The 19,724-nt window shown below is 47.1% G+C and overlaps 2 protein-coding genes across 10 annotated transcripts in view; one reads left to right on the top strand and one right to left on the bottom strand.

Annotated features, from left to right (window-relative positions):
- The window catches only part of FBXO42 (F-box protein 42), a 107,875-nt gene extending 103,434 nt beyond the window's left edge, over positions 1-4,441 (bottom strand). The window contains exon 1 of the mRNA XM_054436448.2: positions 4,170-4,441. The gene's annotated coding sequence lies outside the window, so the exon portion shown is untranslated. The remainder of the gene's footprint in view (positions 1-4,169) is intronic.
- A 20-nt stretch (positions 4,442-4,461) lies between these two features.
- Positions 4,462-19,724, top strand: part of SZRD1 (SUZ RNA binding domain containing 1) — a 45,534-nt gene continuing 30,271 nt past the window's right edge. Inside the window, exons 1-3 of one of the 9 annotated variants that reach the window (XM_063659141.1) lie at positions 4,462-4,730; positions 4,853-5,052; positions 5,209-5,332. In XM_063659141.1, the coding sequence (XP_063515211.1) occupies positions 5,273-5,332 (60 nt within the window). In that variant the 5' untranslated portion in view covers positions 4,462-4,730; positions 4,853-5,052; positions 5,209-5,272. Of the gene's footprint in view, positions 5,333-18,967; positions 19,190-19,724 lie in introns of those variants that run through there. The other 8 variants (XM_063659139.1, XM_054436563.2, XM_054436568.2 and 5 more) reach the window with 8 other exon arrangements.

Here is a 19,724-nt window from a genome sequence, read left to right as displayed (position 1 = left end):
ATAAGCTTAATGCTGGACAATTTTTAAATGACTTGTCTGTAAGTCATATCCTTGTACATGTAGCAAGCTGTCACATTATAGAAAAATGAACACATCACCTTCACTTTTCCATCAACCGCAACTTTAGAGCACTCATTTTCAGTTAAGATACAGATGGTATATGTTCAATAATACAGTGCCACATAAAAATTCCACTCAATCCAAAAATTCGAAGTTTTTGCAATATAGGCAACAACACGCTAAAGTAATTGTACAACAATTGTACAACAACTACAGCACTAAGGTGAATAACTTGTACTGGGATACAGAAGTTCAATATCAAAGCTACTAGCAACACCAATCCACATAGATTCCATAAAAGTTTAGTGTAATTCGCCGGAGTGGTGGCTGAAGCCTGTAATCCCAGCACTTTGGGAGGCAGAGGTGGGCGGATCACATGGTCAGGAGTTCGAGACCAGCCTGGCCAATATGGTGAAATCCCATCTCTACTAAAAAAAACTACAAAAATTAGCTGGGCGTGGGGTGGGCGCCTGTACTCCCAGCTACTTGGGAGGCTGAGGCAGGAGAATGGTGTGAACCCGGGAGGTAGAGGTTGCAGTGAGCAGAGATTGTGCCACTGCACTCCAGCCTAAGCGATAGAGCAAGACTTGGTCTCAAAAAAATAAAAAAGAGAAAGAAAGTTTAGTGTAATTCTCACTTAAGCGGTCAGCTTCAATCAAAAAGGAATTAAGATCTTCTCATTTTATTTATTGTTGGGAAAAAGGAGACAGTACTAACCACTTACAATCAACATTGTAAGGAATAACAAATATTTACTGTATTGTCATCAAATTAAAAACACAGTGCCTCTTGTACTAGTTTACAAAATAAAAACAAAAAAGCATCATCACTCTAAAGTTGTCACCACTTAGTAATCTGAGATATTTTAATTGCAGCTGCAATGTTTGTGTTTGTTGCCTGTGTATATGACTCATATAGAAAGGTTTTCCCAAGACTGCTGGATTTTTGAGAACGTAGAAGCCATAACTGGAGCATACTGTGTGGGAAGTGTCATGACAGTGAATGAATAAAAGGGGAAAAGAACCCATGACAGAATTTTTTTTTTAAGTTTTTATAAAAAGCAAGTCACTCACTAAAGGCAGACTGTGCAGAATAATAGGAAAGGTTGGGGAAAAGCCATCCCTGCTCTGAGAAGCCTTCCTTGACTCTCTTGGTTGGATTCAGTGCACTTCTTACACTACATAGCACTTAACGGGTTTCCTTGTCTGGTTCCCCAGCCATACTATATACAACTTCAGACCAAAAGCTGTCTTAAATTAATAGCTACTTCCCAAAACACCTGCCATATGAAGGGCCCTCAGTAGGTGGTTCATAAATAGGAATAATCAATTTTATATTTACCTTTTATTTTACATTTTACAAAGCACTTTCATGAACACTATCTTTTTTGAGCCACATTAACAATCGTGGGAACGGCTTTATTTAATCAAATGGCTTCTGGTTTTATAGTTAATTCAGGGCCGGGCGCAGTGGCTCAAGCCTGTAATCCCAGCACTTTGGGAGGCCAAGGCAGGTGGATTGCCTGAAGTCAGGAGTTCAAGACCAGCCTGGCCAACGTAGCGAAACCTCGTCTCTACTAAAAATACAAAAAATTAGCTGGGCATGATGGCAGGCACCTGTAATCCCAGCTACTCAGGAAGCTGAGGCAGGAGAATCGCTTGAACCCAAGAGGTGGAGGTTGCAGTGAGCCGAGATCATTGCACTCCAGCCTGGGAAACAAGAGCGAAACTATGTCTCAAAAAACAAACAAACAAAAAAGAGTTAATTCAATGACTAAAACAATTCTGAAATCACAAAGATAATTACATATTTGTTCATCTTTGAGATAGCTTCTCCCTGGGACCTCAGTGTTCTCATAAAACTCAGATGTTTTGTTAGCATTTTCTTTGCTTGCTCTCCATAATAGGTAGGACTCACCCTGCTCTGAATCTTACTAAGGGTTTAAACCACATAAAGCTGTTATTAAAGACCCTTCTAGAAATCAGACAAGAAGAAGCATCCTAAGCTATTTTTTTTCTGATCCTGTTCTTTTTGTAACTAAAGTAAGGAATTGCAAAGGTCAAAATCTGGAGAGCAAATGATGTCATGAAGTTGCATCAATACCTGATGATGATTTAGCATAACAGTGCAACATATTATGCCAAGAAGCATAATGATGAGCCACCAGGATGTTTTACTGCATTAATTTCATGACTATTAGCAAATTGATATGCAAAGTAGATCTCCAATTTTCTACCACACAGAAGCTGCTGGTTCAGATTTACATCTTTAGCAAAGACACTAAGAAAATCGACAAATTTCTATGGAAAAGTCTTCGATTTAAAAATAGAAAAGGAGGCTGGGCGCGGTGGCTCAAGCCTGGGGTGGGGCAGGGTATCGCTTGAGACCAGGAGTTTGAGATCAGCCTGGGCAACATGGTGAAACCCCGTCTCTACTAAAATTACAATAAAAAAAAAAATTAGCCGGGCGTGGTGGCGCACACCTGTAATCCCAGCTACTCAGGAAGCTGAGGCAGGAGAATCGCTTAAACCCAGGGGATGGAGATTGCAGAGAGCCGAGACTGTGCTACCGCACTCCAGCCTGGATGACAGACAGAGTGAGAGACTGCCAAAAAAAAAAAAAGAAAAAGAAAGAAAGAAAGAAAGAAAGAAAATGGTCAAATAATAACCTAAACAGTTGTCATTTTAACAATGAAAAGCTTTTTAAGATACACAACATGCCTATGGATCAATGTAGATTGAATCATCTATTTATACTAGCTTGTCAAAAGCAAACAGTTACTGGGTATAAAATGACAACACACAATAGAAAAGACACCCAATCAGATTACACACATGAATACGCTCAAAGTTAGCAATTTAACACAGCATCACTAATGGCCATAAGAGCTACAGACTTAATTCTAAATATTCAATTCTAAATGATGGTACTTCCCCCAAATTTTCCTTGCCTCTTTAAATCCATGATGTCATCATTCTTAAGCACAAGTAAAGCCAATTTGTTACAAAAGATATTTTGGTGTGTCCAAGCAAAAGCAATTTCCTCAACAATTCCCCATAGCACAAGTCCAATGAAGCCATCATTCTTCAAGAAAGAGACCACAAGGCTTCAAACCGACTTCCCTACATGACAGAAACACAATCGAAGTCTCCCAATTAGCATTTAAACAACAACAAAAGTTGTTCTCAAAAAGGAACAACATAGTTTCAATGTCGGGGCCAGCAACTGCCAGCAAGTAAGAACTGGTAATGTGTCAGAATCTTCATCTAGATCGATCAGAATCCCACCACAGAAAAATCCAGACTCTGGCAATTAAGAAATGAGGCTTTTATTTTCCTAATAGAAATCAGGAGATTTAAGACAAAGCAATTGGTTATTCCAAATCTTAACAATCCGAAGGTTTCAAACGAACGCAGCGCTGAAGTTACTCTGCAGCGACCATCAAGATCTCACAATCGTTTTCTCTTCGCTTACAAATTCGTTCCCACCCTCCACCGTTCCCTTTGCACACACAATTCTCGCCAAGAGAAGCCTTCCACAGTCACAGCATGGATTGCTGTCTCAAGCAAGGAGATCCGCAGTTCCCATTTCTCTAGGGGAACACTCAACAAGCTAGGGGATAGGAAAGGCCTTTTGTGTTTTATTTAACGTAAACCAATTCCAAAATTATCCCTTTGCAGCTGCAGGTTCAGAGACGCTGGCCCCCAGCCGCAGCCCCAATTTTGATGGGCACCCGACCCCCGGCTCCTCTCTCGCAAAGGGGTGAAATGTTCGGAGAAGCGATGAAAGATTACCTGACACCCTAAAGCCATCCTTGCTCGGGCCACACACCCCTTCACTGCTAGGGTGACGGGACGAGAACCACCCTGCTGAGGAGAGGGGGTGGGTTCGCTCCCAACCCAAGGGCTGGCTGGAAAGGAGCTTTCCTCCTCCTCGCCTCACTCGAAGACGGCGATAGCAAGGCACCCTGCCCAACCAGGACCGACCCCCGCGTGGGATACGGGGCCTGCGTCAGACCCCGGGCGCCCGCTGCCCCTTGCCAGTCCCGGGCATAAAGGGCAGAAGGCGCCGGCTCCCCACCGCGGCCCGGGGAGGAGGAGAGGCCTCACCTGGCCCAGCCCGCTCCACGCTCTCGGGTTCGCTCCGCTGGCGACGGTAACGAGGGAGCCAGGGACAGGGTCAGAGCAGAGGCGCTCTGCCTCAGGCCGCGACAGCCGTGGTCGGGGCTCCTCACAGCCGGCGGGACCCCGAGCCGCCCGGAGCCGCCATCTTCCTCCACTCAAACGCCGCCGCCGCCGCCGCAGCTACTGCTGCTCAGGCCGGGAGAAGACAGCGCAGCGCCCGCATGCGCCGGGGCGGGCGCGGAGGACGCGCGCGCACTCACGTCAGCGCGGCCGGCTGGCGAGGGGCGGCCAGGGGGCGGTGCAATATTGAGAAGGGCCGTGGTCACAAGCCGAGGTTCTGTGGAGGGTGGAATGCGCTCGGGGGAGCGAGGCTCCCGCACCCGCCTTCGCCGCGTATCTAGCATCGACTTCATAGCCGCACCCGCCCTCCGCTGCACTATCTGGGGCAACTGGGTGGTTTTCTCGGTGGTTTGAGACTAACATTTAGCCAGGAATTAACTAACTCCTACCCCGAGGGCCCGATGAGCAGAGAGGGCTGTGGCCGATGTAAGTGCCCTTGGATATCGCCAAGGGGAGGGAAACTGTACTTTAGGTGTGCAAGAGAAGTCTCCCTTAACCCTAGCCTCGTAGCAACCACTGTGTGAGTTCTTACTATCTCTACTTTTCAGATGAGGAAACTGAGGCACAGAAAACGATCAGTTATTTGCCCCGAGTCACACACGTAATCAGTGGAGGTGGGGCAGCGCGGGAAAGAGGATTTAAACTCAGGCGTGTCTGGTTCCCAAGCTCCTTTACTTCCTACTGGCTAGGGGATAGGATCCAGGATCCAGCAAAGTCTCCCTTCTCAAGGGAGCAACCTGGTGTGTAGGTGAGAACCTTCATGAGCCCAGCCCTACAGCATGTGGTCTAAGGAAATGCCAGATACAGAGTCAAAGGCTTCAGTCTAAACTCTGTAAGCCAAAAAAATAAAGAAATAAATAAAATCTAAGGCCCCCCCAAACCATCTGAATGGACTTCCTCCTAGGCCAGGGCAGTCTAAAATGTAACCAACCTGAGAGACTGGTTCAGGCCATGACAGGAAGCAGGACATGAGACATGCCTCATTACACCCTCCAGCATTGACATCAACACAGCAGACCTTAAGACTGGTAAGAAACATTTATAATCTATTCTCTCTGGAGCCCACCTGCCACTTGGATGCTTCACGTGCATGATAAAACTTTGGTGTCCACAATCCCTTATCATAACCCAGACATTCATTTCTATTGATAATAACTTTTTTTTTTTGAGACAGGGTCTAACTCTGTTGCCCAGGCTGGAGTCCAGTGATGAGTTCTTGGTTCGCTGCAACCTCTGCCTTTCAGGCTCTAGCTATCCTCCTACCTTAGCCTCCTGAGTAACTGGGACTACAGGCGGGCACCACCACACCTGGCTAATTTTTCCATTTTTTTGTAGACACAGGGTTTCGCCATGTTGCCCACTCTCATCTCAAACTCCTGAGCTCAAGTAATCCACTTGCCTCGGCCTCCCAAAATGCTGGGATTACAGGCGTGTGCCACCGCACCAGGCCTATTGATAATAACTATTTCAACTCATTGCCAATCAGAAAATGTTTAAATCTGCCTATAACGTGGAAGCCCCCACTTCAAGTTTCCGGTCTTTCTGCACCGAACCAATGTAGTTTTTATTTATTTATTTACTTATTTTTATTTATTTATTTATTTTTTTTTTTTTGAGACAGAGTCTTGCTCTGTCGCCCAGACTAGAGTGCAGTGGCACCATCTCCGCTCACTGCAACTTCCGCCTCCTGGGTTCAACCAATTCTCCTGCCTCGGCCTCCTGAGTAGCTGGGATTACAGGCGCCCGCCACCGTGCCCGGCTAATTTTGAAAATACAAAATTCAGTAGAAAATACGGGGTTTCACCATCTTGGACAGGCTGGTCTCAAACTCCTGACCTCGTGATCCACCCACCTCGGCCTTCCAAAGTTCTGGGATTACAGGTGTGAGCCATGGCGCCTGACCTTTTTATGTATTTATTGAGACAGGGTCTCACTCTTCGCCCAGGCTGGAGTGCAGTGGTGTGATCTCCACTCACTGCAACCTCTGCCTCCCGGGTCCAAACGATTCTTGTGCCTCATGCGCCTGAGTAGCTGGGATTACAGACATGTGCCACCACACCCAGCTAATTTTTGTATTTTTAGTAAAGACGGGGTTTCACCATGTTGGCCAGGCGGGTCTCGAACTCCTGCCTCAGCTGATCCACCCGCCTCGGCCTCCCAAAGTGCTGGGATTACAGGCATAAGCCCCTGCACCTGGCCTTATATTAATATATCTTAAATGTATTTGATTGATGTCTCATGTCTCTCTAAAATGTATAAAACCAAGCTGCTCCCCAACCACCTTGGGCACATGTTCTCAAGATCTCCCAAAGGCTGTGTCATGGGCCATGGTCACTCATATTTGGCTCAGAATAAATCTCTTCAAATATTTTACAAAGTTTCCTCCTAGGAAATCTCATGGGGCATAGGGCTGGGCCAGAAGCCAAGTTTCCCCTCAAGTTGGAGGGCAAGGCCTCTTTGAGCAGACTTGGGTCACCCTTACCCATAGAGAGCTGTATGGGCCAGAGGCAGTGGTGCACACTTGTCAGCCCAGCACTTTGGGAAGCCAAGAGGGGAGGATCGCTTGAGCTCAGGAATGCAAAACCATCCTGGGCACCACAGCAAGACCCCATCCCTACAAAAAGTTGAAAAATTAGCTGGACATGGTGGCACGTGTACCTGTAGTTCTAGCTGCTTGGGAGACAGAGGCAGAGGGTTGCTTGAGCTCAAGAGTTGGAGGTTGCAGCGAGCTATCATCACCTCACTGCACGCCAGCCTGGGTGATAGAGAGAACCCATCTCAAATAAATAAATAGAAAGCAGTATGTTCTTATGTTCTTCAAACCTGAATAATGCAAACTCCCCTAGGGATACACTCAGGGAATCCCAGTGGGAGAAACATTGATTTAAGAAAATCATGTCTTGGCCAGGCGCGGTGGCTCACGCCTATAATCCCAGCACTTTGGGAGGCCGAGGCAGGCGGATCACCTGAGGTCGGGAGTTCGAGACCAGCCTGACCAACATTGAGAAACCCCATCCTTACTAAAAAAAATACAAAATTAACCAGGCGTGGTGGCACATTCCTGTAATCCCAGCTACTCGGGAGGCTGAGGCAGGAGAATTGCTTGAACCTGGGAGGTGGAGGTTGTGGTGAGCTGAGATCGCGCCATGCACTCCAGCCTGGGCAACAAGAGCAATACTCCCTCTCAAAAAAAAAAAAAAAGAAAAGATAAAATCAAGTCTTTCAACTAGGAAATTTTACTGCAAAAGAGAAATTGGGCAATTATAACTGGTAAAAGAAATATTTTTAAATCTGTTTTTTAAATCTAGTTTTTAAATCATGTCATTAAAAACCTCAAGCTTAAAAATTACTAGAACTGAGCCGGGTACAGTGGCTCACACCTGTAATCTTAGCACTTTGGGAGGCCGAGGCAGGCAGATTGTCTGAGCTCAGGAGTTCAAGACCACCATGGGAGCAACATGCTGAAACCCTGTCTCTACTAAAGTACAAAAAATTAGCCAGGCTTGGTGGTACACACCTGTAATCCCAGCTACTCTGGAGGTGGAGGCAGGAGAATTGCTTGAACCCAGGAGGTGAAGGTTGCAGTGAGCTGAGATTGTGCCACTGCACTCCAGCCTGGGCCACGGAGCGAGACTGTCTCAAAAAAAAAAAAAAAAAAAAAAAATTACTAGAACTTGTGACCAACGCCACTCTTCCCCCTCGAAATATCCTGTAGAGCTCAATATTGGAAACACTGGACCAGCTGTTAAATGCTACTTTTTTTTTTTTTTCTTTTGAGGAAGGAAGTTTCTAACCGGGCTCAATCAATTCTTCCACCTCAGCCTCCAAAGTAGCTTGCCTAGTCCCAGATACTTGGGAGGCTGAGGTAGGAGGATTGATTGAGCCAGGGTGTTCGAGGTTGCAGTGAGCTATAATCACACCACTCCAGCCTGGTGTGACAGAGCGAGACTCTGTCTCAAAAAAAAGTAAAAGTAAAGAAAAAAAAAAAAATCTCAGCACTTTCGTAGGCCAAGACAGGTGGATCACTTGAGGTCAGGCGTTCAAGACCAGCCTGGCCAACATGGTAAGACCCCGTCTCTACTAAAAATACAAAAATTAGCCAGGAATGGTGGCATGCGCCTGTAATCCCAGCTACTCGGGAGGCTGAGGCACAAAAATCACTTGAAACTGGAAGGTGGAGGTTGCAGTGAGCTGAGATCATGCCACTGCACTCCAGCCTGGGTGACAGAGTGAGACTCTGTCTCCAAAAAAAAAAAAAAAAAAAGTAAAAGTAAAAATGCAGGTTCCATGGCCAGTTGCAGTGTTGCACACTGGTAATCCCAATCTTTTCAGAGGGTGACATGGGAGGCTGACTTGAGGCCAGGAGTTGAGATCAACCTGAGCAACATAGCAAGACCCCATCTCTACAAAAATAAATTAAAATGCAGGTTCCAGGGCCCACCTCAAACAATGGTCTCAGACTTTTCTGAAAGCTCCTCAGGGATTCTGTTGACCGGTCAGGGTTGGAACTGCTGGACCATGTTAGAATACGTTCAAATACAGAATCACTTCACCCTGAATCTTCTTACTCAAGGACAGCAGGGATTTTTGTCTGTTTTCCACCAGCACCTGACATAGAGATGCACATACTAGGGACTCACTAAATATTTGTTGAATTAATGAACTTGGAATTTGGCAACTAAGAGGGCATTTGGGAAACAAATATCTAGTGAGCACCTACTATGTGCCAGACCGTGTGATACGTATGGTCATATATATATATGATATTAATATATATATTTATAAATATATATAAATTTATTATTATTTTTTTTTGAGACGGAGTCTCGCTGTGTCACCCAGGCTGGAGTGCAGTGGCGTGATCTCGGCTCACTGCAAGCTCCGCCTCCCGGGTTCACGCCATTCTCCTGCCTCAGCCTCCTGAGTAGCTGGGACTACAGGCACCTGCCACCACGCCCAGCTAATTTTTTGTATTTTTAGTAGAGACATGGTTTAACCGCGTTAGCCAGGATGGTCTCGATCTCCTGACCTCATGATCCACCCACCTTGGCCTCCCAAAGTGCTGGGATTACAGGCGTGAGCCACTGGGCCTGGCCATAAATTTTTTTTTTTTTTTTTTTGAGGCAGAGTCTTGCTTCTGTTGCCTAGGCTAGAGTGCAGTGGCACAATCTCTGCTTACTGCAACCTCTGCTTCCTGGGTTCAAGTGATTCTCGTGCCTTAGCCTCTTGCGTAGCTGGGATTACTGGTGCATGCCACCATACCCGGCTAATTTTTGTATTTTTAGTAGAGATGGGGTTTTACCATGTTGCCCTGGCTGGTCTTGAACTCCTGACCTCAGGTGATCCGCCCACTTCGGCCTCTCAAAGTGCTGGGATTACAGGCATGAGCCACTGTGCCCAGCCGTGATCATATATATTTTTTAATGAAACATAAGGTCTCTGCCCTCGTGGAGGGCCCTACTATCTACTGAGAGAGATAACCAATAAAAAAAGACTGTAGACAAGATAGAAATATAAATTGTGATAAGGACAAAAGTATTAAACTCTAATAATAATCACAATTGCTATTTATTGTATACATTTGTTATGTACCGAACTCTGCTAAGTAGGCGTCATTATTGTGCCTATTTTAAAGATGATGAAACTGAGCTACATAGTGGCTGGAATATCGGGGGAAGACTGGAGATTACGTTATAGGTCATGAAGAACTGGGAACAGGGAGGTTATAATCTATAATTAAAATGGTTTTTCAGAATAGTCTCTGCGGTGTGAAGGCTGATTGGGACATGATTAAAGACAGCAGATAAGGCTAGAATGAAAGGGGTGGCTGGAGTCTCTCTAATACATTTAAATAAGGTACTTTGCTCCAGAGTCTGTCCCAATAATCAATCACAGTCAGGCACCACATAACAGTGGTCAATGACAAACCACATGTACAATGGTGGTCACATAAGATTATGATACCATATTTTTACTGTACCTTTTCTATCTATATGTTTTGTTTTGTTTTTCTCGAGACAGAGTCTTGCTCTGTTGCCATGCTGGAGTGCAATGGCGTGATCTTGGCTCACTGCAACCTCCGCCTCCTGGGTTCAAGTGATTCTCCTGCCTCAGCCTCCCAAGTAGCTGGGATTACAGGTGCGTGCCACCACGCCCAGCTAATTTTTTGTATTTTTTGTTTTTTTATTTAATTTATTTATTTATTTATTTGAGACAGAGTCTTGCCCTATCGGCCAGGCTGGAGTGCAATGGCACGATCTCGGCTCACTGCAACCTCCGCCTCCTGGGTTCAAGCAATTCTACTGCCTTAGCCTCCCAAGTAGCTGGGGTTACAGGCACGCATCACCATACCCAGCTAATTTTTTGTATCTTTAGTAGAGACAGGGTTTCACCACATTGGTCAGGCTGATCTCCAACTTCTGACCTCAGGTGATCCACCCGCCTCAGCCTCCCAAAGTGCTGGGATTACAGGCGTGAGCCACCGCGCCCAGCCAATTACTGTATTTTTAGTAAAGACAGGGTTTCGCCATGTTGGCCAGGCTGGTCTTGAACTCCTGACCTCAGGTGATCCGCCCACCTTGCCTTGGCCTCCCAAGGTGCTGAAATTGTGCTGGGATTACAGGTGTGAGCCACTGCGCACAGCCCAGAACATAATTTATTCTTTTTTTTTTTTTTTTTTTTTGAGACAGAGTCTCGCTCTGTTGCCAAGGCTGGAGTGCAGTGGCACGATCTCGGCTCACTGCAAGCTCCGCCTCCTGGGTTCATGCCATTCTCCTGCCTCAGCCTCCTGAGGGACTACAGGTGTGCGCCACCACGCCTGGCTGTTTTTGTATTTTTAGTAGAGATGGGGTTTCACCATGTTAGCCAGGATGGTCTCGATCTCCTGACCTCGTGATCCGCCCACCTCAGCCTCTCAAAGTGCTAGGATTACAGGCGTGAGCCACCGCGCCCAGCCCAATTTATTATTTTTTTGAGACAGAGTCTCGCTCTGTCTTTCAGGCTAGAGTGCAGTGGCGCGATTTCGGCTCACTGCAACCTCAGCCTCCCAGGTTCCAGCCATTCTCCTACCTCAGCCTCCGAGTAGCTGGGATTTACAGGTATGTGCCACCACGCCTGGCTAATTTTTGTATTTTTAGTAGAGACAGGGTTTCACCGCATTGGCCAGGCTGTTCTCGAACTCTTGACATCAGGTGATCTGCCTGCCTCGGCCTCCCAGAGTGCTGGGATTAAAGGCATGAGCCACCACACCTGGCCAGAACATAGTTTATTCTTAAAGGGTTGGGGTGCATGACTTAACCCTTGCTTGGTATGACCTTATGTCCTGTTTATAATTGGCATCTTGGTCGCACGCGGTGGCTCACGCCTGTAATCCCAGCACTTTGGGAGGCTGAGGCAGGAGAATCACTAGCTCAGGAGTTTGAGACCATCATGGCCAACATGGTGAAACCCCATCTCTACTCAAAATACAAAAATTAGCCGGGCATGGTGTTGCCCACCTGTAATCCCAACTACTCAGGAGGCTGAGGCAGGAGAATCTCTTGAACCTGGGAAGTGGAGGTTGCAGTGAGCCAAGATCGAGCCACTGCACTCCAGCCTGGGCGACAGAGAGAGACTGTGTCTCAAAAAAAAAAAAAAAAAAGCATCTTATTACCACAAAGCATTTGTTGTGTCAGTCTTATGATCTCTATTTTAGCATTAATGCTGGTCAACTGTTGTGTCTAAACTGAGAAAGGGATAGGGTATAACCAAGTGTGTCGACTTCCTGTTCCATCATGGCTTCTCTGGGGTCCCCTGTACCAAAAGGGTGTCCATTTAGTCCGTTGGAAGGTTTAGGATTTTATTTTTAGTTCTCATGTGAGATCACTCAATATCGGTGCATTTAGGACAATATAAATGTTATTAACAGTTGCATTCTATTCCTTTATAGGAATGTACCATAGTCTTTTAAAACAAATTCCCTAGCAATGAAAATTTAATTTGTTTCCAGTCTTTTGTGATTATAAACAAAATAGCAATGGATATCCTTAGGTATGCACATTTTCTTTTTGTTTGTTTGTTTTGAGACTGAGTCTGGCCCTATCACCCGGGCTGGAATTCAGTGGCATGATCTCGGCTCACTGCAACCTCTGTCTCCAGGCTTTACGCGATTCTCCTGCCTCGGCCTCCTGTGTAGCTGGGATTACAGGTGCGTGCCACCACGCCCAGCTAATTTTTGTATTTTTATTTTTATTTATTTATTTATTTTTGAGATGGAGTTTCACTCTTGTTGCCCAGGCTGGAGTGCAATGGCACCATCTTGGCTCACTGCAACCTCTACCTCCAGGGTTCAAGCAATTCTCCTGCCCCAGCCTCCCGAGTAGCTGGGGTTACAGGCGCCTGTTACCACGCCCAGCTAATTTTTTGTATTTTTAGTAGAGATAGGGTTTCACTATGTTGGCCAGGCTGGTCACCAACTCCTGACCTCAGGTGATCCACCCGCCTCCGCCTCCCAAAGTGCTGGGATTACAGGCATGAGCCACCGCGCCCGGCCTTATTTTTATATTTTTATTTTTTATTTTTTTATTTTTATTTTTTGAGATGGAGTCTGTCACCCAGGCTAGTGCAGTGGCTTGATCTCAGCTCACTGCAACCTCCACCTCCCAGGTTCAAGCAGTTCTCCTGCCTCAGCCTCCTGAGTAGCTGGGATTACAGATGCGCATCACCATGCCTGGCTAATTTTTGTATTTTTAGTAGAGACGAGGTTTCACCATGCTGGCCAGGCTGATCTTGAACTCCTGACCTCATGATCTGCCTGCCTCAGCCTCCCAAAGTGCTGGGATTACAGTCATGAGCCACTGCACCAGACCTAATTTTTGTATTTTTAGTAGGGGTGGGATTTCACCATGTTGGCCAGGCTGGTCTCAAACTCTTGACCTCAGGTGATCCACCTGCCTTGGCCTCCCAAAGTGCCGGGATTACAGGCGTGAGCCACCACGCCCAGCCTGCACATTTTCAATATTGGTAAGTTGCCATTTACTTATCACAACTATCTACCTAGCTTCAGCTTGTGCGTCAGATACAAAGTTATCTCGGCTGGGCACGGTGGCTCACGCCTGTAATCCCAGCACTTTAGGAGGCCAAGGCGGGCAGATCACCTGAGGAGGTCGGGAGTTTGAGACCAGCCTGACCAACATGGAGAAACTCCATTTCTACCAAAAATACAAAATTAGCTGGGTGTGGTGGCGCATGCCTGTAATCCCAGCTACTCGGGAGGCTGAGGCAGGAGAATCGCTTGAACCCACGAGGTGGAGGTTGCAGTGAGCCGAGATCATGCCATTGCACTCCAGCCTGGGCAACAAGAGTGAAAATCTGTAAAAAAAAAAAAAAAAAAAAAAAAAGTTGGGCGCAGTGGCTCATGGCTATAATCCTAGCACTTTGGGAGGCTGAGGCGGGCAGATCACGAGGCCAGGACTTTGAGACCAGCCTGGCCAATATGGTGAAATCCCGTCTCTACTAAAAATACAAAAATTAGCCAGGCGTGGTGGCACGTGCCTGTAGTCCCAGCTACTCAGGAGGCTGAGGCAGAAGAATTGCTTGAACCTGGGAGGCAGAGGTTGCAGTGAGCTGAGATCGCGCCATTGCACTCCAGCCTGGGCAACAGAGCAAGACAAGACACCGACTCAAAAAAAAAAAAAAAAAGTGGACTCTGTCTCAGGAAAAAAAGAAAAGTCATCTGACGTCAGGAGTTTGAGACCAGCCTGGCCAACATGGAGAAACTGTCTCCACTAATAATACAATACACCGGGCTGGGCACGGTGGCTCAAACCTGTAATCCCAGCACTTTGGGAGGCCGAGGCGGGTGGATCGCCTGAGGTTAGGAATTTGAGACCAGCCTGGCCAGCATGGTGATACCCCGTGTCTACCAAAAATACAAAAATTAGCCAGGCTTGGCGCCTGTAATCCCAGCTACTTGGGAAGCTGAGGCAGGAGAATCGCTTGAACCCGGGAGGCAGAGGTTGCAGTGAGCTGAGATCACACCATTGCACTCCAGCCTGGGCAACAGAGCAAGATTCTGTCAAAAAAAAAAAAAAAAAAAAAAAAAATTAGCCGGGTGTGGTGGCCTAGGCCTCTAATCTCAGCTACTTAGAAGGCTGAGGCAGGAGAATCACTTGAATCCGTAGGATACAGTGAGCCAAGATCACGCCATTGCACTCCAACCTGGGTGACAAGAGAGAAACTCCATCTCCAAAAAAAAAAAAAACACACAAAAACTTAGCTGGGTGTGGTGGCACACACCTATAGTCGCAGCTACTCAGTACTCAGGAGGCTGAAGCAGGAGGATCGCTTGTGCTTGGAAGGTGGAGGTTGCAGTGAGCCATGATTGTGCCACTGTAATCCAGCCTGGTGACCAAGTGAGAGCAGAAAGCGTGAGAGAGAGAGAGATAGAAAGAGAAAGACTCATGCTTTAGGGCCTCTGACAATACCTGTGTATTGTGTGCCTCAAATTTTTTTTTTTTTTTTTTTTTGAGACAAAGTCTCGCCCTATCGGTCAGGGTGGAGTGCAATGGCATCATCTCGGCTCACTGCAACCTCCGCCTCCCAGGTTCAAGTGATTCTCCTGCCTCAGCCTCCCGAGTAGCTGGTACTACAGGCACGTGCCACCATGCCCAGCTAATTTTTGAATTTTTAGTAGAGAAGGGGTTTCACCATGTTCAGGATGGTCTTGATCTTTTGACCTCGTCTTCCACCTGCCTCGGCCTCCCAAAGTGCTGGGATTACAGGCGTGAGTCACCGTGCCGGGCCGCCACTGCCTCAACTTTTTGGGCTTCTCCCTGGGAGAAGAAACTGCCACTACTTTTTCAATTTTAGAGCTAATTTGGTTCCATCCCTGATTTTACGGATGAGGAATCAGACTGAGAGAGAAGAGACTTGCCCAAGGTCACAAGGGGTCTATGTAATTAACTAAGACTGACCTCCTGGTTACCCATTTTGTGGAACAAAAACGATTTCATTTGCAGCATTCTCAGATGATTTCCAAGGTCTCTATCTTTCTTATCTCCTTCAAAATTCAGTCCCAGAAATGCACAACTAATGCCTTTGTTAAGGGTCGTTGCCCAATATGCTAAATTGTAAGAAACTATCTCCCTCTGCTGGTAATATGGCATAACGACAAAGCTTAAATATAGGAGTCACTTGCATTTAGGAAAAACTATTGCTCCAGAACGAGGTTACGTCTGACAGTTTCTGTATACTTTTTTTTTTTTTTTGAGACAGACTCTTGCTCTGTTGCCCAGGCTGGAGTGCAGTGGTGCAATCTCGGCTCACTGCACGCTCTGCCTCCCAGGTTCACACCATTCTCCTGCCTCAGCCTCCCGAGTAGCTGGGACTACAGGCACCCACCACCACACCCGGCTAATTTTTTTTTTTTTTTTTTTTGTATTTTTAGTAGAGACGGGGTTTCACCGTGTTAGCCAGGATGGTCTCGATCTCCTGACCTCGTGATCTGCCCGCCTCGGCCTCCCAAAGTGCTGGGATTACAGGTGTGAGCCCACCGTGCCCAGCCCCATCTGACAATTTCAACCACTTTGCTGTTGCCAAGACTCAGTTAGGATAATTTACTTCAACGAATGGGTTCACAGGAGAATGTATTCCAAGTAAATATAATCTCAGAGAGTGAACAAGACAAAAATCTATGAAATTGGTGAACTCAACAGAATTACTGAGTTTTTGTGTGTTTTTTTTGTTTGTTTGTTTTTTGAGATAGAATCTCACTGTCACCCAGGCTGGAGTGCAGTGGCACGATCTCGGCTCACTGGAACCTCCACCTCCTGGGTTCAAGCGACTCTCCTGCCTCTGCCTCCTCAGTAGCTGGGATTACAGGCATGTGTCACCACGCCTGGCTAATTTTTGTATTTTTAGTAGAGATGGGGTTTCACCATGTTGGTCAGGCTGGTCTATGAACTCCTGATCTCGTGATCCGCCTGCCTTGGCCTTCCAAAGTGCAGGGATTACAGGCGTGAGCCACTGCGCCCGGCCGAGAATTACTTGAGTTTTAGACTTAGAGACTTAAAGCTGCTAGTGGAATATCCATGTGGAGATGGCAATAAGAAGCCTAACTGTAAAAATCGGAATCAGAAACACCAGGTCAGTTCACAGCTAGAAGTCAACTTTGGCAGTCCAGCATACAGTGGGTGGCTTATACCATGAGCATCTAGGTAAGAACAGTGGACTGAGGACAGACCCTGGAAATGAACAATATTTCAGAGTCAGGAAGTTGTGAAACCAGACAATTAGTAAGCATGTCACTTAAGCTTCTAAATAAAGACCAGTAACATTGAACACATGGTTGCAGTTTATGATAATAATCATTAAGAATACAAATAACAGGACGGGCAGGGTGGTTCACACCTGTAATCCCAAAACTTTGGGAGATTGAGGCAGGCAGATCATCTGAGGTTAGGGGTTCCAGACCAGTCCGGCCAACATGGTGAAACCTGGCCTCTACTAAAAATACAAAAATTAGCTGGGCATAGTGGCAAGCACCTATAATCTCAGCTACTCGGGAGGCTGAGGCAGGAGAGTCGCATGAACCCAGGAGGCAGAGGCTGCAGTGAGCCAAGATTGTGCCACTGCACTCCAGCCTGGGTGACAGTGAGACTGTCTAAAAAAAAAAAAAAAAAAAATACAAATTACGAAATTTCACAATAGGAAGGTTTTACTTCAGAAAGATTAATGGCATACTAAAAATACAAGAAAAAACACATTCCAAGTCAGATAACTTAGTTATAGCAGCCAAATGCAACACTACTGAATGACATGTATTTAAAACTGAGAGAAAAACAGGAACATGTCAGTAAGAATATAAACACATGGTGTTTGCTTATCTCCCTGCCTTTTTTTTTTTTTTTTTTGAGACGGAGTCTCGCTCTGTTGCCCAGGCTGGAGTGCAATGGCGCAATCTTGGCTCACTGCAACCTCCGCCTCCTGGGTTCAAGCAACTCTCCTGCCTCAGCTTCCCAAGTAGCTGGGATTACAGGTGCCTGCCACCACATCCGGCTAATTTTTGTATCTTTAGTAGAGATGGGGTTTCATCGCGTTGACCAGGCTGGTCTTGAACTCCAGACCTCAACTGATCCGCCCACCTCAGCCTCCCAAAGTGTTGGGATTACAGGCATGAGCCACCGCGCCTGGCATTTCCCTGTCCTTGTATTTTAAGAAAGAAAGGATGATTACAGAAGTGACAATTATAAATCTTCCTCGGGCAGACAAGACACTCCCATAATGATAATAGCTAACCCTTAGGACTCTTACTACAGGTCAGGCACTGTTCTAGGCATTTCAGCATAGTAACTGGTTAAATTCTTACAATCTACTTTTGAAGTAGCTATCTCTAATGTATACACTTGGGGAACTGAGACATAGAATCCTTATGTACTTGCATAAGATCACACAGCTTTTTTTTTTTTTTTATTAGAGATGGGCTTTTGCCTTGTTGCCCAGGCTGGTCTCAAACTGCAGGGCTCAAGCGATCCACCCGCCTCACCCTTCCAAAGTGCTGGGATTATAGGCGTGAGCCACCACGCCCGGCCACATAAATAACTTCTTTTTGAGATGGAGTTTTGCTCTTGTCCAGGCTGGAGTGCAATGGCGCAATCTCGGCTCACTGCAACCTCCGCCTCCCAGGCTCAAGCGATCTTCCTGCCTCAGCCTCCCGAGTAGCTGGGATTACAGGCATGTGCCACCACGCCCGGCTAATTTTGCATTTTAAGTAGAGACGGGGTTTCTCCATGTTGGTCAGGCTGGTCTCGAACTCTTGACCTCAGGTGATCTGCCCACCTTGGCCTCCCAAAGTGGGATTACAGGCATGAGCCACTACGCCTGCTCTGACATAAATAATTCTTTTTTTTTTTGAGACAGAGCCTCACTCTGTCGGCCAGGCTGGAGTGCAGTGGCATGATCTCGGCTCACTGCAACCTCCACCTCCCTGGCTCAAGCAGTTCTCCTGCCTCAGCCTCCGGAATAGCTGGGATTATAGGCGTGTGCCACCATGCCCAGCTAATTTTTGTATTTGTAGTAGAGACGGGGTTTCACCATGTTAGCCAGGAGGTCTTGAACTCCTGACCTCAGGTAATCCGCCTGTCTCGGCCTCCCAAAGTGCTGGTATTACAGGCGTGAGCCACCGCGCCTGGCCAATAATTTTTAGAGGTAATACTAACGTATTTATCTACCATTAAAGACCCAGGAGAACTTTAGTAGCTGGGAATCCCACTGGTTGTCCCAGCTGAGGTGCACTATTATCTTTACCGTCTTTACCTTACGGTAGCGGATATAGTGTTAATAAATGATTAGAATACTGCTTTATGAGCAGGAAATACTGTAATCATTTTCACCCTATCAGAAATAATAAAATGTTTTCTGCATCAGCAGATATTTTTCATCATTTGTTGGTGTTTAAAAATGTTTTCAGAATTCTGAAGATACCATTATCTGTAGTTTAGGAAAACTACGACTCACTTTAAAAGAAAAAAAGTTTTCTTTAATTGCCTGCCCTTAGAAAAGATGGTTCTAAAGAACACACTTCCGGTACTTCAGACGATGACTTCCCTTGAACTCCCATTCTGTAAGACAGATAACGCGTTGGCCTTTAAGAAAGATGGCATCTTTCCGCCTTCTCTGCCCCCTTCCAAGATGGCTGCCCCAATGTACTCTTGGGAGCTCGCCTGGCGCCTCTTCCGGGCTTGGCAGCGGGCGGGGTCCATTGAGTAAAGCTTTGCGTGCCTGCGCCCGCGACGGAGGCCCGCTTCAAAGCGCAGGCGCGGGGAGGGGGTGGGGGAGGAGGGAAAGCGGCGAGTAAGATGGAAGATGAGGAGGTCGCTGAGAGCTGGGAAGAGGCGGCAGACAGCGGGGTAAGGAGGAGCCGCCGCCCCATGGCAGGGCCGGGCGAGACCTGGCGTGAGGGGAGCCTCCGGGGAGCGGGTCTGGAGATAGTTCTCCCCAAGGAAGGGCCCCATACGCCGGGCTGGGGGTGGAAGAGAGGCCCCTAGTTCCTGAGCGCTGTGAAGGCCTCTTAAAGGGGCCGCGATCCATTTCTCTCCTTTCCTTTGCCTGGTGCGCCTCCCTCCGCCCACTAACGCGCGCGTCACCCGGGGCGCCCCACCCGCCACCCGGGGCCTCCTTTCCTGACCCCCCGCGCCCGCTCTCTGGCCCTGGGCCTCTGTGACTCCGACGAGCCTTGTGGCCCCAAGCACCATTTTAAAGTTCATGTGCTCTGACGGGGAGGGACACACCATGTGGGTGGTGGGAGGGCTTGCGCGGACCGGGGAAGCATGTCTGGCTTCGCAGGAAAGCAGGAGGAGGCAGCCGAGGGCGGGGGGAAATTGAGTCCTCTTTGGGCTACTCAACTCTGCTAAAATCCCCCACCGTCCGTCACGGTGGACGAGT

This window comes from Pongo pygmaeus, chromosome 1 (genome assembly GCF_028885625.2).
Source record: "Pongo pygmaeus isolate AG05252 chromosome 1, NHGRI_mPonPyg2-v2.0_pri, whole genome shotgun sequence".
NCBI lineage: Eukaryota > Metazoa > Chordata > Mammalia > Primates > Hominidae > Pongo > Pongo pygmaeus.
Note: the sequence above shows the minus strand (reverse complement) of the source record. Positions and strands in the feature narration are given on the sequence as shown.